This window comes from Mesoplodon densirostris, chromosome 17 (assembly GCF_025265405.1).
Source record: "Mesoplodon densirostris isolate mMesDen1 chromosome 17, mMesDen1 primary haplotype, whole genome shotgun sequence".
Lineage (NCBI taxonomy): Eukaryota > Metazoa > Chordata > Mammalia > Artiodactyla > Ziphiidae > Mesoplodon > Mesoplodon densirostris.
In genome coordinates this window covers 16,921,291-16,945,258 of record NC_082677.1, presented here as the reverse complement: position 1 = coordinate 16,945,258, position 23,968 = coordinate 16,921,291, and the positions used below count along the sequence as shown (strand labels likewise).

The following is a 23,968-nucleotide window of genomic DNA, read 5'->3' as shown; positions in this document are numbered from 1 at the left end:
AATGAGTAAATTTTAAAGATCTTATTGGCTTTCTTGAATGATTCACGAATTGGGCAGCATCTATTCTAGCAGACAGAAAGAAGCTCCAAGGAACTGTACAAAATGAAAAACTTTTACAGCCAGGAGGGAATAAGAGCAAGAAAGTTCAACTAGACTAAAGGGGGATTGGCTATGGCAAGGTCACGTTTCTTTAGGGCATGCCTGGCGTCTATCAGGCAAATGACCTAGCTAGTGCTGATTAGCAGATTACTGATTGACTGGTTTAAGATTCCACTTCTGGGTGAGCTGAAACTAATTAAGTCTCTGTTTGGGCTTAGCACAAACGACTCCATTTTGGGCCTGCTGTCTGGTTTTTAACACTCTCTTACATTAAAATCTATTGGATCTTTCATGCATATTACTTTGCAATATCATGCATTGGTCATTTGGAAAATATTGTCTCACTGAATTATGCAGGTCTTCCAAATGTCTACACAACTCATTACACACACACACACACACACACACACACACCTTTGTTAATTTAATATTACCAGTGATCTCTTTAGAAAATTCTGAGTGTTGGGAAGCTTGTCATAGTGGCAGACAAATTCTCTACAATTCTAATTTTTGCTTTAAAGTTCAAATTTTATCGTTGGCTACAAGTCCTGTCAATCTTTCCCTTGAAGTGACAGGTTCACTTCATTTATGCTCTGTCAGTACTCAAGTCTGAATAGCCATAGTTCATAGTGGTTCTTTCAGGTAAAAAATTGAGAAAAAGGCAGCTAGTCCTGCTCGCAACTCAGTCACACAGTGCTTTTCCTTGAGATGATCCCTGAGCCTCGGCGGTAGCTGAAGTACTTCAGCCACACTTGACTTTCATCACACAGAGCATTTAACCTACTTGCACTCGAAGGTCAAGATTTAAATAAAAGGAATTGCTTTCGCTCCTTGATCAAGGAAATCCTTAAGTGCAGCTGGGATTTTTTTACCTTCTTGTCCATGGCAGTGAAGAATGCAGCGGCTGCTGGACGGTTTGCTGGCACCACCCTGACTGGTGCTGAGGAGCCAGGGCTTTTACCCACCTTTGCATTGAAATCATCAGTGCAAATGTTGACGCAGTGAAAATGCAAATAGCATCGTAGCCTTAGCTTGAAAATAGTTTGGAGCTTGTGGACCCCCTGCAGGGGTACTGTATCTCCCAGGGATCCACACCAATCACAGCTTGAAAACCTTCGAAATGACAACTTTAAGGACGGGTGTTATTTAAACACTTAGAGGAATCTTATTTTTGCACTCTTATGTCTGCAAATAGTTTAAGTGCTTATGGGTTCTCACTGAGTACTTAGATCCATTTTCCAAAACTCGTATTTTGTATTTATATTGATTTAATTTGTGATAAATACTGAGAGTAATAAAACGGACTTAAAACTTTCAGTTGTGCTTTCTCCTGATGCACCTTGTCGTCTCTTATTCTCCTCCTTTCCTACATTCTGTGTTCTTTATTGTGGATTAGTGAAGTTTTATTCCTTAGTTTAATCATGTTTCCCCTTATCTGGAAGCTACTGTGGTAGCCGCTATAATTAGGGCACGGCGAGCAGTGAGGCTGGTGAGCCTTGTATCTCTAAGGAGCAGAAATGGTTCTAGTCCCTACCAGGAAGGCCCTAGAAGTATTTAGGGAAGAAGATGGAAACTTCAGGTGGCTCCCATTCCTGGTGTTTCTAGGATACATTAGCGGGAGGAAGCCACCAACCAGCCTTAGTATCAATACCTGTATTGATGCACCTTTAAAGGCCCTCCCCCCATTTGGGGGAACTGTTTGCCTATTTCCCATTAAGACCCTGACTCTGGTGAATTAATCCTCACCCTGGCCCTGTGGGAGGCTCTGGGGGTGCTGTGGCTGGTTCAGGGAGGCAGATGCAGAATGAAGCTCATGGTGGTAGTTGGCTTTCACTGTAAACCATCTTGCTCTCTCTTCTCAAATACTTAAAGTGCCCCTTAAAATAGCCCGTGAGGCATTCAGATATTTCCTCCCCTACATTTTAGATGTGATCTTTTCCTATTTAGTTAAAAAAATATTAGTATGTACTTTCGAAATGTTGACCCATTCTTTGTTAAACATGATTTATTTTAACGTCAGTAAAAATAATTCTTCTGTCTAGCTTTCCCAACTGTTATTAACTTTATATTCAAACAAATTTCTTATTGCAAAACCTTTTTATGTATATATGGTAAAGAAAACAGAATGAAACATTCGTGTATTATGAAATGATTATGTCAAGACTGTGTGGTAGTCCATTACATATTAGTAAAATATTGTTTTAAAGTAGTTAAATATTTAACACATTGGGTGATCATGGAAGAATATAGATTAAGGTAGGAATCTAAAGACACTAACTTGGGAAACCTGTGAATTATTCTTACTATCTGAAGAAAAAAGAGAACATTTAAATTAAAACATTTCTTGCCACTTGATGGAACCCAGGTGCTTTCAAGAGCTTCCTAAAGGGAGCTGAGAGTCAGTTCTGGAGCCTGTCCCGTTAAGGGAATCCTTAGGTGGAACAAGTGACTTTGAATTTAGTTTAGAGATCCAGCTATGAGATTATATATCTTTCTCTCTTTTTTTTAATGTATGAGTTTGTTGACTGGAGTACTTGCATCCTGACTGACTAAAGTCTTTTTTTCAGGGAAAGTTTCAGCCCCTGGATCAAGTTGTGATGGATGACATGTTTCCGAATTGCATCTTGTTGCTGAAACTTCCTGAACTTGAGAAGTTACTTCGACATGTGACAGAGGAGAAAGGTATGGCATACGGCCTTTGAAATCAGGCTTATGGCTGCCAGAAAAGCTAGGCATCTGTCTGAGAATGCAGTGGCTTGAAGGCCTATGGAATGTGATGCTTATTCTGTGTGGGTCATAGGGGAAGCTGTCGTTCAGATTCGCTTCCACTTGTCAATATTCATCCTCTGTTGCACTGGCTTGTTCAGTCTGCGAAATTTGGACCAGTGAAATATGGTGGCCTGTCTCCTGCAGGGCCAGGATTCACGAGGCTCAGGCTTTAGTCTCAGCTCTTCTTTCAACTAGGCTGTGACTTTAGGTAAGTGCCTCAACTGCTTTCTGCCTCGGGTTTCTCATTTGTAAAATTGAATAAAATCTATGCCTTTATTGATTCAAGAAACATTTATTGAGCACCTACTAAGATGCATATGTTGAGCACTAGAGCCAGGGATAGTTATAAATAAAATATTATCCTTTGCCTCACTTTGCTTCTACTCTGATGGAGACAAATGACAAGTAGGGCAATGACAGTAGGGAATAAGGGAAGTGAACTCTGGGTTTTGTGGGGATGCACAGGACGGGTTTATAACCTGGCCTAGGTAGGGTGGGAAGTGTGGGTAGGGGGGTATTGTGTTGCTTTCCCGTGGGAAATAGCCTCTAAGTGAAGGCTAAGTCTAGAGTAGCAGCATGGATGTATGGAAAAGTTTGTCATGCTTAGCAAGATCCAAGAAGTTCAGTGATGCGTTTAGGTTAGTAAGGAAAGAACAGGGGAGAGTGCTGGGCAAGGGTTCAGGTGGTGAAGGGCCTTATATGTGTCTGGACTTGACCTAATGGTAGTGGAGTGTCAGCAGAGTTTTAAGTAGGGCAGTGCTATTGTGTGGAGAAGCTAAGGTCTGGTCCCCAGAGGCTGCTGCTGTGGTCCAGGTGGGAGGTGATAGTCACCTGAGCTTAGGAGGTGGAACCAGAAGGAAGTAGCAGCCTCGTGTGTTGACTGGATGATGGTCAAGAGAAGGAGGAATCAAGGATGGCTTCTGGGTTTGTGCCTTGGCCCACGGGATGGGTAGAGATGGCCCCCTGGAGACAGGGGACATGGGTGGGAGGAGCAGGCTGGGGGTGACAGAGAGATGAGTTGTAGGCATTCATTTGAATTTTGAGAGGAGGAAGTGAGGCAGTGTGTGAATGTGTTTTGACGGGTTTGTAATAGCATTCACACTTAGCATCAGTGTCTCCAAAAATCATCCAAGTAGTTTTAGAGTTAATACGGACACACAGTGTGAGAACCGAAACAGCAGGCTGATAAGTTATGGTTATTTGGGGTTCTAGATGGTTTGATCAACTATGGTAGTTCTTCTAGGACCAAGAAAGTGGTGACTCCAAGAAGTGTAAGCTTACAGTGGATAAAGGGAAAACCTCATTCATTGCATTTCACATTCGAAGGGTCTACTAAATTCACACTTGGCCAGACACAGAGCTCTGTTTTGAGCCTGAGGGGTATGTGGTGCCTAGGTTTTTATCAAAGCAGCGCTATTAATGACACTCTCTGGTGCTGATCTTGGCAGGAGACAGTAATCTTTTTGTGGGTGACAAATGAAGTAGCTCATAGCCACTTCTGAAAGCTAAAGCAGTGAGGAATAATTACAAGTCATTTTCATTTTGCCAAGTTAATGGAAGCTGACAACACGATTAACTCATTATCCAAAAATCTTCCAACAGCTGTATAAGAACAGTTACCTGAAACCAAAACCCAGCAGCCCAAATTCAGAAATAGTATTAAAGCATTGTCATTTGTTAGTGTACAGCCTGTGTTCCAAAGCAGGAGCTTCCCTCACTTCCATTCCTTCCTCCTTGCTCACTGACCCCCTGACCGTCTGTTGAATCGTTATCTGAACTCTGTCCTAATCTCTTTCACTTCTCAACATCGCCTAACTTTTGGAAGTTCTGCTGTAATAGAAAGTGAATGCCCTATACTTGTCTTGTTTGACCAGCTCTAAATAACCACTTGTAAACTTCAAGCTACTGTGTGTTTCTCTTTGGATCTTTGTGGAAAATGATGTCTGTCTTAGTATGCTGTCCTTGTATACAGAAATGACATGAAGAAAAATATTTCACATATTTGTGTTCTGCGTCAAGGGGTGAAGCAAGCGATGTGGAATTGCTTCTGTTTTGATGAAGAGGCCTTTTTGAAGGTTGAGGCATTAGAGATCTTATTATTTCTTGTTTTTAAAAAATTTGGGGGGAATTCCCTGCTGGTCCAGTGGTTAGGATTCTGTGCTTTCACTGCCGAGGGTGCAGGTTCAATCCCTGGTTGGGGAACTAAGATCCCGGAAGCTGCGCGGCACGGCCAGAAAAACATTTTTTTTGTTTTGTTTTGTTTTTGAACCTTCCATTATTTTAAGATTTACAGAATGTAGTTCATTAGGGGAAGGATTAAATTATGAAGGAACTGCCAAGACTTCTAGAGGATTGCATACGTCTTTTACCTGCGAAATTTAACCTAAATTACTTTGTTTTGCCTTACTGTCATTGAAAAAGAAAGAAAAAAAAATTTGAGGCCTAGGGTTTTTAGAAACCTGGCATGTATAAAGATTGATGATATAACTGCTTTGAAAATGAAAGTACATGGGCAAGGGAGGCAGTTTTTTTAATCAAAACATTTAAAGGTACAGAAAAACTCAGGAAAAAGCTACAAATATTTGTCTCCAACCGCAATAATCAACCAGTGTTAATGTTTTGTTATTTTTGCTTCATATGTCTTTCAGGGAAAGAATTTCTTTAGGAACAATCTGGTAATCTGATCACAGGATTTGATAGCCTATAAGAAAAATTAAGAATGTATTTGCTACATAGTTTTGAGCAAATCATTCAAACTTTTCAGCATCCTTGATCTGTAAGATGAAGAGTTTGAAGGGTTAAGAGTATCCCTCATATTCTGCCATATGTTATAATTAGTACTCTGCAAAGTTGTTCTAAATCATAAAATAAAGCTTTCCTTCTCTTACCTTTAGAGTGTTGAGATCTCTAAATTACAGCATATGAACATTATTTAAGAATTGCAGTTAATAGTATCTACTATCTACCACAAAGAGATGCTTCAGGAATTAAATGAAATAATACAAGTAAATCAGTGCCCAGAGAGTGCTGGGTGTAGAGTAAGTTCTCAATAAATGTTTGTACCATTAAGGCTTGTGAACTAGAAATTTTAAATTCTTTGCTGATGTTTAAGTACTAGGTATACAGTAAGTGACCAATGCACATTTGTTTGATGGTCCATTGATTAATACAGAGTCAAGTTGTTTAAGTAGGAGAATGGGGATAATCAGGTAATAATAAAAATGTCTACCATACATTAACAAATTATTATATATCATCTCTATGCTTGTTGTTTTACGTATGTTATTGAATTCTTGCAGTAATTCCCTTTCATTGTTAGTAGAACCTGAATTTTTACAAATGAGGAAATTGAAGCTCAAAGAGTTTAAGCACATTGACTAACATCATAGCACGTGAAGTGGTAAAATCAAGATTTGAACCCATGTCTGTCTGGCGGCAACTCTTTCTCTTCCTTCTTACAACTGTGTAACACTTCCAGGAGACTCTGTTAGAGTTTTTAGGTGTTGTCTCATATAAAAATAGAAACTTAATTTTTTGTTAGTCTTGTATATCCCATTAATAATTTCTCTTTGTGAGACAAAGAGAGAGACAGGACAGGAGACAGTGGGAACTTCTACAGCTTAAGGAAAAGACAATTCTCATCCTGGCAGTGAACGTTCTGTTTTCCAGACAACCTCTTTTAGTGATTGCCTTGGGTCCTGGCTGCTTGTTTGAATTTAGAGTTTTGTCTATTTTTAAGTTAGTATTTGGTTCCATTCTCTGTACTTTATTGCTAGGGTTTTTAAATAAGAAACAAAGAAGACTGCTAAAGAGTGGTCAGGGGGCTTCCCTGGTGGCGCAGTGGTTGAGAGTCTGCCTGCCGATGCAGGGGACACGGGTTCGTGCCCCGGTCCGGGAAGATCCCACATGCCGCGGAGCGGCTGGGCCCGTGAGCTATGGCCGCTGAGCCTGCGCGTCCGGAGCCTGTGCTCCGCAACGGGAGAGGCCACAACGGTGAGAGGCCCGCGTACCACAAAAAAAAAAAAAAAAAAAAAAAGAGTGGTCAGGTACTACCCGTGACAGGGAGCAGAGATAAAGAGGAAAGTTGATGTTTTCTCAATTCCATCCTCCCCACAGGCACTGTGCAGAGAGAGTAAAAACCTGAAATGCTCAAAGTCCCCAGCCAGCTATTTTGATATTGGACTCCAGATGCTGTCTCAAAAGTCTGTGGCATTAAAGATCTTGTTAGGCCTGCTAGGTTTATGAGAACCTTTCCTTCTCCCTGCCGAATAAACCCAGCCACAGTTGTTTGCATCCTGAATGATGATGGCGGTGACCCTAGTTAGTTAGCACTGCCTGCTTTATTAGTGAAGGAAACGATGTGTCTCAGTTTGCTAGCTCTGGGGCTCAGCATGCTTCTTGCCAAAAAAAGCTCCCATTCAGTGGAGAGATGACAGGGGAAAGGACTAATAAAGGGTTATGAACTTCATCTTGAGTATAACACTGTTTCATATTGCAAGCAAAAGCTATGCTGCGCTGTCCATTGTGATTAACAGGAAGAGCCAGGAAAACTTACCTGATTAAAATACCCCAACAGAGTTGCCAAGTTTCTATCCCCAGGAGGCAGGAAAAAAAAAAGAGACCATATGAGTTTCTCAGTTATGGAAAACATTCAGAAAGTAGATGTGAAAATCTGCTCCAGGCAGTTTGTTCAATAATACATCAGGGAAATTCAAGTTTGTGAACTGATTACCCAGTTGTTGAACATGTTATTTAATTGTGGACTCCTTTTTATTCCATCTTTATTTTGTAAACCCAATCTTTCCAGATGTTTGAGACCAGTTTTATAGGCACCAGACACATTAGGGAAAGAAACCTTTCCAGCATGTGCACATGTCATCTAACTCACAAACTCTTAAATATTAAATTTAGGACACAATAGAACACTTTATGGTATTTTTCATAATCGTGGGTAATCTGTGGCCTTCGTGAATATTTTAAACCACTTGCTTATCAAAATGTGTAAATTTTAAAATTAAACAGTAGTTTATGCACTTCATCCTTATATAGTATTTGAGGATATTCAAGCTTGATACTTCTTAGTGATCATCTTGTCCAGGGGAATGTTTAGTTAGAAATAAATTTGTAATTTAAAAACTTCCTAGGAAAAAAACTCCAGGCCCAGCTGACTTCACTGGTGAATTCTACCATACTTTAAGAAAAAAATAATACTCAAAGAAATAATGATACTTAATCAAATTCTTTTAGAAATTAAATGAAGAAGGCATATTTCCCAACTAATTTTATGAAATTGGAATGGCCCCAATACCAAAATCAGTTATTACAAAAAGAAAACTAATCTAGTATCCCTTATGATCATAGATGGAAAAATCCTTTAAAAATATTTGTAAATTAACTATGTAAAAAGATAGTACATTATAACCAAGTGAGGTTTATCATAAGAATGCAGAGTTGGTTGAACATTAGAAAATCAATCAGTATGATTCACCATATTTATACATTACAAAAGGAAAACTATGATCATCTCAATAGATGCAGAAAAAAACATTTGACAAAATTCAGTCATAATATAAATTCTCAGCAAATTAGAGATAGGAAGGAGCTTCCTCCTTCTGGTAAAGGACATCCATGACAAACATAAGCTAATATCATACTTCATTGTAAAAGATTGAACACACTTTTCCCCTAAGATTGGTACAAGATAAGGATGTCAACTCCTTATCCTGCTAGCGGAAATCCTAGCAGTTGCTATAAGATAAGAAAAAAATTGGGACTTCCCTGGCAGTCCAGTGGTTAAGACTCCATGCTTCCACTGCAGGGGCATGGGTTCAATCCCTAGTCAGGGAACTAAGATCCCACATGCCAATAAATAAATAAATAAAGGCTATGCAGATTAGAAAGTAAATAGTGAAACTATCTTTTTTTCATAAACAGTATGGTCATGTATGTAAAAAGCTCAAAAGAATTTACAAAAAAAAATCACTAGAACTAGTAAGTTCTCAGGATATAAGGTCAAAATATAAAAATTAATTCTATTTCTGTATATTAGCAGTGAACAATTGGACAGTGTAATAAAAGCACACCATTTATAATATAAAAAATCATGAAGTTGTAAGGATAAATGAAACTTAAAATATGTAATACCAGTACACTGAACATTACAAAACATTGCAGAGAAATTAAAGAATTAAATAACTAGAGAGATATACCATGTTCATGAATTAGAAGACTTAATATTGTTAAGATGTCCATTCTCTCCAAAGTAATCTATAGAGTTAATGGAATGTCTATCAGGCTTTTTTTTTTTTTGATAGAAATTGAGAAGTTGATTCTAGAATTTATATGACTATGCAAAGGATCTACAGTAGCCAAAACAGTTTTGAAAAAGAAGAGCAAAGTTGGAGAACTTACACAACCTGATTTCAAGACTTACTGTAAAGCTACAATGATAAAGAAATTATGGCATTGGTATAAGGTTAAATAGGTAGATAAATGGAACCAAATAGAACAGAAGTGGACCCACATTTATGTAGCCAATTGTTTTTTTTTTCCAACAGTGTCAAGATAATTTAATGGGAGAAAGGATAATCCTTTCAACAAATAACCTGGAAACATTGGATATCCATATGAAAAATAATTAACATTAACTCTCACCTCAGAGTCATACAGAAAAATTAACTTGAAATGGATCAATAATTTAAATGCAAAAATGAAAACTATTGAATTTCTGGAAGAAGCCATAGAAGAAAACCTTTGTGACCTTGAGGATTGGCAAAGATTTCATAGGACACAAAAACTACTAACCATACAAAAAAATTATAAATTACATATCATTAAAATTAATATCTTCTGGTTTTTGAAAGATACTATTAAGAAAAAAAGACAAGCCACAGTTGGAAGAAAATATTTATATGACATATATCTGATAAAAGATATATATAAATGTATAAAGAACTCTTTTAACACAATAATAAGATGATATCCGGCCCTGTAGAAAAATCAGCAAAAGGTTTGAACAGACTTCACAAAAGAAGATTTATGAATAAGGCACATGAGAAGATGTTCAATATCATTAGTCACCAGAAAAATGTAAATTAAAACCACAGGGAAATATCACTGATATCCACCAGAGTTGCTAAAATAAAACAGATACTACCAGTAAGTTATGGAACAATGGGAACTCACCTGCCTGGCTAGTGGAAGCATAAAATGGTCAAACCACTTGACAATTTCTTACGACTCAGTAATTCTACTCCTAAGTATTTGCCCAAGACTTATGAAGACATATGTCCATACAAAGATTTGTACAAGAATGTTCAGAGCAACTTTTTCAAAATAGCCCCAAACTGGAAACAACCTAAATGCCCTTCAGTAGGTGAGTGGGTATACAAAACATGGGATATCCATACACAGGATACTACTCCATAATACAAAGGAAAGAGCTATTGCTAGCTGCAGCAAAATGGAAGAATCTCACAGAAATTATGTTGAGCAAAAGAAGCGGGTCACAAAAAAGTACTTACTGTATGATTCCATTCCTATGATGTTCTAGAATAAAGCAAAAACAATTCTGTAATCATAGCAGATCATTGGTTACCTGAGGTCTGGATAGGGATGAGAGAATTGACTGTAAGCTCAGGGGAACTTCTTGGGCTGGTGGTTACATGACTGTATGTAGACATTTGGTCATACTCCTCAAATTGTACACCAAAAATGGGTGTGTTAATCATACGAACATTATTCCTAAATACAGTTGCTTTTTAAAAAAAAAATGAAGTAGAACTGATCCAGCACAAGTAGCTAAGCCTTCTGATTTCAGACACAGTTTGTTTTGGGGTTTTTTTGTTTGTTTGATTTGATTTTTCCTCCCTCGTTGTTCTCTACAAGATAATGTTGGCTCCTTCCTGTCTCCCACGGAATCCAGTGGGAAGCAAGGCAGGAGTGACTCAAGCCTGGGTGACCAGGAAGGTGGTTTGGGAGGAAGATGATACACAGAGACTCAGCTCGGGGCTCTGGACTTCCTGGATGGGTTTAGTCTTGCTAAGACAGGATGAGGTCACGCCCAGAGAGAGATACAAGTTGGCGACCAAGGAGGAGGCAGTGGAGCCAGAAAAGAGTCAGAGGAAAAGCCATTAGAGCTGCAGAACGACCAAGAGAAAGGCTGTATAGGACCATGGTGGAGAGTCTTTTCCCAAAAGGAATAGGGTCGGAAGTACTGAGTGGGGTGAGGACTAATTGATCTCAGTAAAATGAACACCAGATGCACGGCTCTGAAGTCAGGTTGGGAAGGAATCCAGTGCTCCTGTTTACCAGCTCAGTGACTTTGGACAATTTATTTAACTTCACTCAAACCTAATTTTTTAATACGGGGGCAAATAGTAGTTTTTACCTGAGATTCATTCTGAGCATTCAGTGAGAAACTGTGTATGAAGAACTTAGCACAGGCCTGACTATACATTAGATTCTGGTGTTATTATCATTCACAAGTTATAATTTAATTTTTTCATAACTAATACTAAGTATTTGCTGTGTGCCAGATGTTGTGCCATCACCTCATTCGATAGGTGACTTCCTGAGGTGACATCGTGCGCTGGGGGTGTAGGAGCCCCAGCAGTACGGCTCATAGCCTGGTCTCCACTCCTTCTGAACCAGCATTTCCAGAGGGAAAGAAGGAGCCTGCAAGGGGCTCAGAGAGTGAACGAGAGGGAGGAACGCTATGGCAGATTGTAGAATGTCCTTTCAGGAAATTTGGAGGTAGGGGCAAGAGACAAGTGAGTGGCAGAGTCAAGGTGGGATTCCTGGGAGAGACCTGACCACTGAGCCTCCATCGAGATTGTCTCAGGCAGTGATCAGAACGTCTGAGACTCATTCAGCAGCGCGCATGTACTAAGTGATTGCTGTATGCTCTTAGAATTCTCCCTATTTTTGTACAAAGAAATATTATATCACCTCCAGGGAGGCTGAGTCTAGCCTCATCTGCCTTGGTTCCCCAGCACGCTGTTTGCCAAGCAGTCCTGGCTCCAGGAGAGCAGGCATTGCACCTTGGAATTCTCAAACTTCTGGCAATGCCGTTTGTAATGGTCCCTCCTTTTCATTATTCCAGTGACGTGTCCTGAGGAGATGGGTGCAAAGGTCCAGCACCCACTCCATCCACCTCCTATTGCCCACAGTGTTGATGACCACAGGCTGAAATGGGGAGGAAATGTGCAAGAGCTCAGGCCAGCCCTTCCCCATACCAACCATTCAGTGAAACTTCAAGCAGTTTAGCAGATTGCTGAAAACCACCCCAGAACAAGCAGTTTCCGTTTCCCACCCACCATGATCATGAGGAAAGAGAAAGCGTCATTCTATGTAATTCTAGCAGAGTCACATGTGGCGAGTTTGCATCTGGCCGTGGGAATTCCAGTGGTCACCAAAGTAACTCCTGCATGGAGGCTGAAGCCCAGAGTGGAAGAGCTGCGTCTGCTGACTTCACAGAAAGCAAGAAACCCTGTGAATGGAGTGTTACCAAGGAAATAACAGCTTAATATCATATACCATGTGTGACATTAAGCCGTTAGATTACATAAAGCTAGCTGGATTGTGAGGGGAGGAAGTATAATTTATATGAGATGAAACTTTTATCCCCATAAAGGGCCAGATTGAGCCTATCATAAATCTAAATTCCCCTGAAATAGCTATGGCTCTATTGGTAATACATTAAAAGATAGATATATCTTTTCTTCTTTCTCCACTAATCACACCAGAACAGCACTAAATAGTTAGCAAGATTCTTTTCCTGAATGTATGCAATGAACTTCATAGGCACCTGCATTTAGCTTCAATTTTCTTTCTTGGGATTTCCATTTTTATTTTAGAAAAGGAGTCTTTCATTGAAAACATTGAAGTGAGCTTAAAATTATTCAGAAAAATTAAGATTGCTCGGTATGTTAATTTGCTGAGTTTTAAAAATTGCCTTTTGAGACGATGACTAGATTTATTGTGGTGACCATTTCAGAATGTGTATAAATATCAAATCACTACACCTGAAACTTAATATGACATTGTATGTCAGTTATACTTCAGTTAAAAAATTACCTTTCCTCCAGATTTATCTGTAGAATTGTTTTCAGTTTTATTGAGAAATAATTGACATATATCACTGTGTAGGTTTAAGTTGTACAAAATAATGGTTTGATTTACATATATTTTGAAATGACTATCAGTAGATTTAGTTAACATCCACCATCTTGTATAGATACAATAAAAAGAAGAGAAAAAAATTTCTCCTTGTGATAAGAACAGTTTGTATAATTTGATAATTTTCTTAAATTCCCACTCATTTAATAGTTGGTTGAGATCTGAGGTATCCCAGTTCTGTTTAGGGATTTTTTTTAATGTCTCAAGTATGCTCCCAGGGTTATAAATTGAGTTTTTCAAAAGTGTAAAATACTAGGAAATTTTTTTTTTTTTTTGACCACGTCTCACGGCTTATGGGACCTTAGTTCACCAACTAGAGGTTGAACCCAGGACCTTGCAGTAAAAGCAGAGTCCTAACCACTGGACTGACAGGGAATTCCCTGAAATATTTTAAAACTGTTATCTTGTATATGATATAAACTTACGAGTTTATTTTTTGTTTAATCCACTGCACTGTCTTTTTTTTTCTTTTAATTTAATCCAGAAATAGACAAGAAGAAATATTACAAGTACAGCAAAGAGAAGACATTAAAATGGCTGGAAAAAAAGGTACAGTACCTCTCCAATGCCTTGTGGCAGAAAGAGTTTAATGCTCCTTTTTAAACATATTTAGAGAAAGTAGTAAGCCTGACCCCAAAGACCATCTTGAACATCCAACTACAAGAGAGAAGCTGTACAAAGACCTCCAAGTGGGAGAAGAATCTTTGGCTTTTCAATCTCCCTAATTCATGTATTTTTTTTAGCTTGATGTGTTCCTTTGACCTGCATCCCCATTTCCCTGTGGTCCTCACCAGCGAATGAAGAAGTTCTTGCTATTTGTTGGTGTAGACTTGAGTCTTTCAAGCCAGGTAATACCAGGGCTACGTGCACTTGATGCTGTCAGTCCTATAGGCGTCTCAGAGGTCGACATTGCTCACATGTGACCCACAGGGGACCAGGCAGATGGGATTCAGGCTTAGTGTCTGGATGCTGAAGAGGGGTCATCTTCCAGGCAAACCCTGTAACTTAGTGATCCTAAGAATTAGACCTAATATAAGGTCTTGGGCAGTGTTTTTCAAATCGATTTAGTGGATCACAATCAGTATTTCTCTTGGAATGGAATGGAATAGAATAGGATAGGATGTATTAAAAGATAGCACAGAGTATGGGCAAGTATTAAGTATGACTGTATGGAACGTACTTACATATGTTTTGGGGTATTGGGTTGCTGTGTATTTCTTATTATGGGTATAGTAAAGGAAAAAACAAGAAAACTACTGGTCTAAGGATATTGCATACTTTCACCGTGATAAAGAATCTCGCCAGACCAGATCTATGGATGACAAAGTTTTTGTAAGTTCAGTGGATACCAGTTCTAGTACTGATTCCTAAGATTCTCTTCTATCTTGTATGTGAAAAACATGTTTGTAGTATCATGTTACTGAGCACATTGGGAACTTGGGAACATAGAAATGAACCTTGCCGAATTAATCAGGTTCTCATGTACAGAGTGGTGAAAAGATTTGAAAAGTACCCATGTTTCACTTTTCATTTGCTTTAATGGTAAGTAGTATTTGCATTAGTAGAATTCTGTGTAGGTGAAGACTGATAAGTACTGAGCAGAAACTTGGCATTTTGTTTTTGCTCTTAGCAAATGATAATGACACGAAATAGCAAAGTGAGGTTTATGTTTATTGATTGTGTTTCCTTTCTTAAATTCCTAGGAAGTGAGAAATGTATATTATTTATTCTATTTAGAAAATCATTACATATAAGCTTTGTGCCATGTTCTGTACTAAGAGCTTAACATACATTAACTCATTTAATCCTCACAACAGTACTATGAGATAGGTACTATCTTTATCCCCCTCTCATAGATAGAGGCACAGAGAGGTTAAGTAACTAGCCCATGGTCACAGAGCAAACCCAAGCAGCCTCCCTCCAGAGTCAGTGCTCTCATATTGTGTAGGCCTTAGGAAGTCCACGTACTGAGCTCATCCTGTAGTGATGTCACTACCCTTCACCTTTCTTCTCATCTTGTGATATCTGATGAAGGTATTTTTAGGTCCTCAACTACTTCTTCCTGGATCTTAACTGGATTGAGGACTGTCTGGAAAGTCATGGGGTTTCTAAAGTTAGTTGAAAATACCCTGATATTCCCCTTTTGGTTATTTCATAGGTTAATCAGACTATGGCAGCGTTAAAAACCAATAATGTAAATGTCGGTGCCCGGGTACAGTCTACTGCATTTTTCTCTGGTGACCCGGTTTCCAGTGACAAGGAAGGTAAGTAAATCATTTCATCAGAAATTATTTTTGTCTGGAATAAGTTGCTGACCGGAGTAAATGCCAGTCTTATAATTTTAAAATCTTAATGTCTCAGAAGCTTCACATTCGTGCCGATGTGTTCTCATAGACCTTGTGGCAGGTGTGCATTTTATTTCAGAACCAAGTAGTATTTCTGCTGTAGTTCACTTTTTTCACTAATTGATACTTAAATCATTCATTCAAGAAATATATATTTTGCGCTAACAGTAATAACAGCCCTAACAACCCTGGCTATCATTTACTGAGGGTGTGTTGTGTGCCAAGCCTTTTACTCAGCTGCCAGTGTGCACACATTAGCCCATCTGACCCTCCATCTAAGTCTCATTTTACAGTGAGAGTCCTGAGGCTGTGTCCAAAGTCACACAGCTAGTAAATGGGTAGAGCTGAGCTACTAATGGAGCTTGCCTGACTCTTAAGCCCACACTCATAACCTTTTTGTTGTACTGTTCGTGTGGCACAAGGATTTCCAATGAGCTGTATCTGTTTGCATCTTACTCAAGAAGCATAGGTCCTACTGTAGGTCTCAATATTTTGATTTTAGATGAAACTTTATTCAATTGGCAATTTTTTCTTTTAGATTATTAAGGTAAATTTTTTGCTTTTTTACAGTGTAGTATCCTCTTATTTTTATATGTGTAGTTGAATAAAAACAACTATCTAATACAATTAACTTTCTGAAATGGTAGAACAGACATTATTCTGACTTTAAACTCCAATTCAGTGTTCCCCGTTCTAGTATACAACTCCAAAACATCAGAGTTTCATCATTAAAAAAAAAAAAAAAAAAAAAAAAGAACTAGGAACAGTGGCCTGTTGGTAATTCAGGGAATCTTTGACTCGCAGAAATCCACCTTACAGTATGTTGTACATATGGATAATAGCTGGCTCCTGCCATTCTGGGAGTGGTAGACTTGCCCTTGACATCTGAGTTTACCAGCTATCAGTGTCTTTGATTGGCTTTAACAAAAGAAGAGAAGGGACTGAGTCAAGTGGCTGGACAGATAGACAGATGCATGGATTGATGGATGGATGGATGGATCGATAAAACCATAGATTTTTGTAAAAGTAGGAGAAGGGGTGTTAGAGGTTATTTAGACAGATCTTCTCATTTTAAAAATGAAAAACTGTGGTCTTAGAGAAGCAGATGACTTACTCAAGGTTACCCATCCTAGCTAGCAGGCCAGGTCTTGTGCTCTGAGGCCAGTGTTTGTACCAATCTCTAAATATGAGTCTGGGCTTGGCTATATGACCGTTTAGTTCCCCAGCCATAAAGTAAGCTTTATACTCTACATTCTTTCCTTTTTTAGATCTTTAGCTTGATATGCTACCAGAAGAAGCAAACAGATGATATATTGGCTTTCTTAAAATAACTTTCTTTGTCTATTCATGACTCATTAGATAATTACTAACTCAGAACCATGAGTATATTTTAAGAAGGGTCCAGTGATAACTTTCAGTTCTGTGCTGGCAGTGAAAATGTCTTACTGAAGACTTTTTGAGATGAGGTGGACCAGGCAGCAGTCATTTTCTAATACTGAAGCAAATTGTTATCCTAACGTTGAAGGTAGAAGAGAAAGGAAGAAAAGAAGAAAATGAATATCCCAGCAACAAACCTGGGATATTGCTTTTGGTAGTTTATATCCCCTTGTGATTATCCCATCTATTAAGTTTGATTATCCCCTAGTATTCTACAAAAAATACTGAATTAAAGAACAGAGCTTTAAAACAGATTTTCTCTTATGTTCTGTATTTAATTGATACCAGAGTTTCATTTTAGTACTGAGAATCCAAATGCTTTAGAAGTAATGATTATACTCACTGCTGAGTTTTGTTTTTTCTATTTTTTAAGGCATTTTGTTAGTTTGGGAGTATATATAACATTCAGGACTCTTATAAAGCAAGTACTTAATAGAGACATATCATGTATTATTTCTCTTAAATGAGCATACTCATTTACTGTTCAATAATTAGATTTATTTCATATTGAAACAGACCTAGAAAAGATTAGTCTTTTAAAAAGACATGAATATTTCATATTGTTACATCTGGTTTTTTGGGGGTTTTTTTTGCGGTACGCGGGCCTCTCACTGTTGTGGCCTCTCCCACTGTGGAGCACAGGCTCCGGACGCGCAGGCTCAGCAGCCATGGCTCACGGGCCCAGCCACTCCGCGGCATGTGGGATCTTCCCGGACCGGGGCACGAACCCGTGTCCCCTGCATCGGCAGGTGGACTCTCAACCACTGTGCCACCAGGGAAGCCCACATCTGATTTTTGAACTTTATTTGTATTCAAGGGCCTCAGCTAAGAAAAGAACCCTGAGTTTTTACCTGTTATTTAGTGGGCATCTACTGTATTGTGCTTGATTATCTCATCATATCTTTGATATCATCCTACATATCCATCCATCAGATTACCCCACTACTGTGATAGATAGATATGAGCATCCCCGTTTCACAAAAAATGCTTAAGTGACTCTCTAAGGCCAGACAGTGACAGAATTTGAACTCTGGTCAATTTGACTGTGAAACTGCCATAATTATTACTAATTTTTTTTTTCATTCTCCATTCTATTTCTTTCAGAGGATTATATTCGTTATGCCCATGGTCTGATATCTGATTACATCCCTAAAGAATTAAGTGATGACTTATCTAAATATTTAAAGTAAGTATGGCTCAGCTTTAGTCATAATTAAGCATAATTGTGCTTCTTGGTTTCCAAGAAATAGGGTTTCTTTGTGGCTTATATCACTTTTTCTGATAAGAGATTATTCTTGAGTTATGTCATAGACTGTATGATTTGGAGGTGATTTTTAATGGATAGTTTTTTGATTGGAACAAACTGATTTAATGGTTTGTAGGAACCATTTGTAGTTGTAGGAACCCCTGAGTGTTAGGATTGGCGCTATCAGTTGTTTTGATATTAGAGGGTGAACTGTGTTAAAATTTTATCCCCAGCCAGACTTAACTAATTTGGTTTGTGGGAAGGAAAGAGCAGACGGCAGAATATAATATTTTTGAAAGTTATATTTAAAGGTTTTGTACCATTTTTATTATCATTAGATGTTCACTGAGTATTTTTATTATGCGTAATACTTGGAACTCAATGAAGAATGAAACACAATCTGTGTCTTTCAGGGGGAAGAAGGGTTTGAGAGTGACTTGCTTTGTGTTCCTTCCTTCATAATGGTCTTTAATAAAATAGAAAGACTTTATCTTAGGCTGACAAAAATGTTTATTTTCTGTATTTTAGCAACTGTTGTTCAGATTTCATGTGTGTGATGATTTAATAGCCTTTCTTAATTCTTATAATAGTTTTTTCCTCTGATACATGAATATAAGATGACTTTTTAATAGATACAGTTGCTGTTTTTAGCAAATTGCATTTTAGGTCCTACTTTAAAAAAACATTTAGTAGATACTGGTTTCTGTAGTATAGTAATATAGTATGTTGAAAGCCTGCTTTGAATTGATAAACATATCCTTCTGTTTAATATTTTCCCGGATTTCTTTGTACCTGCTTATCTTGTTAGAGACCTTATGTCTTTGTATTCCATTACTTTTTTATATTCTTTACTGCTGAAATTTTTAAGTTTTGGTTAAAGACTTGAGGAGAAAGATATGTCAATTAAACTTTAATAGAAGAAAAGTAAAGTTTGTATGACTTTTTGTCAACAGTTAAAATAATTTTCACTTTTATATATATTCTAGATTCATCATTTATGATGAAAAAATACAGTACCAAAATGCAGATCTTTAGAGGCTAAAGAAAAGCAAGTCCATTTCAGCAAATGACTTCTCATTTTGTTTTTTAGCTCAAACAATTCCAATACTTAGAATTAAGGAGGCAAATGAACATTTATTCACTTAGAGAAAGTTCAGTCTTTCCACTGAGGTGGTTGAGCATTAAGATATATGGAGGTGAAACTACTAGATGAAAGTAGGACTTACTAAGTCTGAAGTTGGCCCAGGTTTTCTGTTTGCTTGTCTATGGAAAACCATGACTGTGATTTTTATTTTTTACTCCTCAGGCTTCCAGAACCTCCAGCTTCAGTGCCAGACCCTCCATCAAAGGTAAGAAGCTGTGACTAAGCTATCTTTGGAGGACTTAGAAAAATATTATACTTTTGCCACATAAATTTTGTTTAGTATATTTTAAAACATACTCATTCACCTTATGTGGAATAAAGATTATACTGGGCTCTCCATCAGTATTTTTATTTCTGTGGCATTTACGTGAATGATAAATAAAGTGCTGTGAAAATCAAAGAGTTGATTTTAGCTGGATACCTATGTCAAAATATTAAAGAAGTATAATTAAAATGAAGTCTTCTTGAGTGAGCTAGATCCTGTAATTAACTTTGTTAATCACCAGGAATACTCCATAGCTAAAACTCATTTTGCCAAATATAATTGTCATGGGCACAAAGGCACATAGAGCCTGATTTCTGCAACACAGAGAAGCTATCAGTGGAAAACCTTTCCCCTTCCAGATGTTCTCAAACTGCCACCCACAGCTCCTCTGCACTGTGGGCTGTGGCCTAGGTTTGTCTCCCAGATACAGGGAGTAGAGAAGCCAGCTGTAAACCACACCTGAGAGCAAAGAGTAGCATCCCGACATCCAGGCGTGATTGCACACCAGTGAGCGCTGCTCAGACACAGGGAAGTAAACACATGCAACAGCCTGTCCGTGAGGTCATTCTCCTGCCAGAAGAGTAATGAGTGCCTTGCAAATGAATGTAAAGTGGGTGTTAAACAACTTTCCCTTTTCCCTGCCTTCGAGGTGACCAACATGCTCAGGATATTTTTTTTTTTAATCATTCCTGTTTGAAGGTGGCCATGGCTCTAAAACATTCATTAGTTTGACTTTTAGAAAAGGACGTAAAATTTAAAGTACATCAGTGTTAGTTGTGGGCCTTTTTCAGCAAACTGCCCAAGGAGGTTCATCTTTTCCTCTCTGGAAGAATAGTACTGGAGGAAGTCAGTTGGTGTAAGATGTACAGTTATTCTAGGTCAGACCCACATTTCTTCCAGTCCAGTAGTGAACCTCTGACAACAGCACCAGGGGACATAGATATAGTTGTCTTGCTCTAACTAAGAGGACAGGTGTATTTGTTTCTTTCTTATTTCTCTCCCTCCACAAGCTAAGCATATTTCTTTCTCCCAAATATCTGTCTACCTTAGTAACATAGAGATCATTTCATGAATGGATCAAAACCTATACTTGAAGGTTTTAGCCTTTGATACTGTTGCTAGAGGGTAGGTTCTTGTTTTGTCGCAGAAAGAATTCAGAGCTGAGACTGAGAGGCCAAGTAAGCAAAGGATTTATTGAGTGACAGTACAAACTCAGGAGGGAGCGCAGGCAGGCTCAGGTGAGCAGCAGTGAGTCCTTTCGGCAAGCTGGTTATACGGGGTGTGAAAATGATTGGGCGGAATATTCATCAAGGAGGGAGGGGTTTGGGGGGTAATTTCCTGGTTTTCATCCCAGGTCCACCTTCCCGAGAGGAGGGGGAGTTTCTGTCCTTATTTGGCTTTGCTCGGATCTGTCATGGTGCCGGTGCATGATGGGTACTGCTCTGGTTGCAATGCTAATTCTACTGTAATGAGGGCATAATGAGCAAAAGGTTACATTCCGACCAGGAGGTGCCTGTCTTTCTTTGTTTGCCTCTAGGACCCTTGTCTTCACAAGATATATGGTCTCCTGTCAGCCCGGAGGTTCCCGCTTTCCTGTGTTTGCCCCTAGAACCCCTGTCATTGCAAGATGTATTCTGGTCTCCTGTCACGTGACCTGTGCCTCCCTCCTCTGCTCATGTCTGGCTAACTGCCTGCTCTAACGTCTCCCCCCTCGAGGAGTCTGGACCCTTAAAATCTTTTAAGGTCGAAGGGTCGATGGTCCGTCTTCTGTAGCTGCTTCAAGCTGAGCAGGGGCATTGTCCCTACCAGTGGGGTCCAGATCACCTTGCTCCCTGTCGGAGATAGGAGGTCTCAGGGTCATGTACAGTGGCAGAGATGGAGAGTGGGGAGTAGAAGGAGGCTGCAGCCCTGTCCAGGGGATGTTGATGGCCCCCATGTTCATGCAGGATGGGTTGATATCACTGGCATACCATCATCTGTAGGTGACACTGTTGTGACCTGAAGAAACAGACTTCACAAACAGGAGATTAGAAAGGCAGGATCCCCCAATTAGCAAAAATATTATTGCAGTCAGAGGTCCAAGCAGGGGTAGGAACCAGGTCATGTTTGGTGATACCCCTCTGACTGCAGTCCATGTGGAGCTGGCACTGGGGTTACCCTTTCCACAAGTGTGTAGCCATTGGGCCTGTTCATGTCTCTTTTGGATATCTTCTTCCACCTGGCCAGTGGTGTTGATGGAGGTGCAGCACATTTTTTTGATTACTGCACATACCCCTCCCCGTTCAGCTAGCAGAGAGTCCAGGGCCAGTCTATTATCCATCACCACACTTGCTAGGAAATAAAGGGGGGATCTCCCATGGTCCTGGCCAGAGTAGACAGAATATCTGGCAGGTTACAAAGCATTGCCTCAAGGTAGGCAAAGCCGCCCATGGGGCCACCAAACAACAGCTGCTACAGTTTCTGCCAGGATGAGGCCCATCAGCCTCTTATTTCAGGAGTGGCAGATATTATGGATGGTTACACCTAGGTTCATCTGATTACTCAGTTGGCCTAGCGTGCACTGTCCCGCAAGCAGGGCATTATCTATCCAAGGAAAGGCCACAGCCAATCCTGGGGAGGGGAAGGAGAGCTGGGGTTGTTCTGAGAAGGCAGCTGGTTTATGTTCAGGCCACAGAGGGACAGGCGTCTGGGGGAGTGCATGCCTGGCGCACTTCTGAGGAGCTGAGCCATTCTGTACGTGGTTTGCCCAAGAGGGTGTACCCACGCGGCTTGAGGAGAGAGGCCACCGTTATAAGAGGGGTCGTGAGGTGTGGGGACTTTTCTGTAGGCCTCAGGAGGGCCATATTGTAAATGCTGGACAACTGGCGTTTTCCCTCCCTCTTCCACTGGCCACTAGGGGCAGGGGCAGCAACACAGGCTAGACTCATTGCACTTGAGAGTGAGTACTTGGAATTGGTTAGAAATATTAATGTGAGGGGTGAGATCCAAGCATGGACGCTGTGTTAGGGACGGGATTTGAACTTCAAGAGGGATAGGTTTAGCGGAACCGTTGACCAGGGTGAGAGTGAGGTTGTCATTCTTAGGCATAAAATGTCATACCTTTAATCCGTACGTGTCACTCTGAAGGTGGGGATAACAGATCCAGCACCGGAGTAGATTTTCTCCATGGGCTGCAATTCTTGAGAGATTTACTATTGCATTAAATTCCCATTTCCCTAGTGTGGACACCCAAAAGCGGGAGAGAAAGGTTAGGGTGAATAACGACCTCATGATGGCGGAGGTGAGCTAAAAGTGAACAGTCCTTTTTGAACCCAGCATGGACTGAGTAGAGCCCCCTCGGGTATAGGTGCTGCACCAAGGCGGCACCCACAGAGGATAATGAGAGTAAGAAGGACTGAGAGGAAGGTAATAAGCATCCATATCCACCAGAGTATATTGGTTAATTTGTGGGTGGACTGGGGTAACAGGAGGCAAAAGGCAAACAGTGACTGTGGGTTCTCAGCCTTGAATTTGTGAAGTTTCTTTGTCCTTGTTAAATAACAGTTTCAGGTCTTGAAGAGGTTCACTCAACCATCGGACTCTTCTGGCCGTCCAGGATCCTCTGTGTCCTCTGAAGACGCAGGGGAGGGGTAGGTTTGATTCTAGAAAGGTGCACCCAACTAGTGACTCCCCATACTTTCATTACAGTAGGAGTGCTGAGAAGGACCTAGTAAGGCCCCTTCCACTGGGTAGTAATTGTTCAGAGGGGGACCCTTCTCTCCATGTTTTTAGGAGGCAAAATCTCCTGGCTGAACCTGAATGGGGTCAGGTTCTTGGCTGGGGCTGGTAAAATCTGATTTCCGGATTCTGAAATTGCCCTTTGGACTTGCCCCAGATTAATCAGTTACTTAGTGAGCTCAATGGTGTCAGTGTCCACCAAAGTATGTGCAGGTAAAAAGGGCCCACCATCAGTCATTTCAAAGGGGCTGAGCCTTAGCCCCGTTTTAGGTCCACCCTGCTTCTCAGGAGGGCTGTGGGCCAAGGTTCTGACGACATCTCTTGACAAAGTTTAGCCAGGGTTCTTTTTAAAGTGTGATTTGCCCTTTACATCTCCCCGAGGACTGAGGCCTCCGGGCAGCATGGAGGTGATAGCAGATGCCTAGGGCACTAGAGATTTGTTGGGTAACCCTAGCCATAAAAGAGGGACTGTTAGCACTTTGTAAAAACCATGCAAGTCTGAACCAAGGAATTATTTCCTTTAGTAATGCCTTTAGTACTTCCTGAGCTGTCTTGGTCCTTCCTTGTCGGAAAGGCTTCCACCCATCTAGTATAAGTGTCAATAAAGACCAGAAGGTTTTTATACCCCTGGGAGGATGGCATCTGGGTAAAGACTGTTTGCCAGTCCTACCTGGATAGATTCCTTTTCTTTGGATGGGCTGGAGAAGTGGAGGCCTTAGTTTCCCCCCGGCTTACTATGGTGTCATATATTACAGGCCCTATGACCT

At 39.9% G+C, this 23,968-nt stretch overlaps 1 protein-coding gene across 5 annotated transcripts in view; it reads left to right on the top strand.

The window, feature by feature from the left end:
• RNASEH2B (ribonuclease H2 subunit B) overlaps positions 1-23,968 on the top strand; it is a 105,177-nt gene that overhangs the window by 45,614 nt on the left and 35,595 nt on the right. For all 5 annotated transcript variants that reach the window (XM_060079805.1, XM_060079803.1, XM_060079801.1 and 2 more), the window contains 5 exons: positions 2,667-2,781; positions 13,532-13,596; positions 15,206-15,311; positions 17,934-18,015; positions 19,382-19,424. In XM_060079805.1, coding sequence (XP_059935788.1) covers positions 2,667-2,781; positions 13,532-13,596; positions 15,206-15,311; positions 17,934-18,015; positions 19,382-19,424 — 411 coding nt within the window. The remainder of the gene's footprint in view (positions 1-2,666; positions 2,782-13,531; positions 13,597-15,205; positions 15,312-17,933; positions 18,016-19,381; positions 19,425-23,968) is intronic.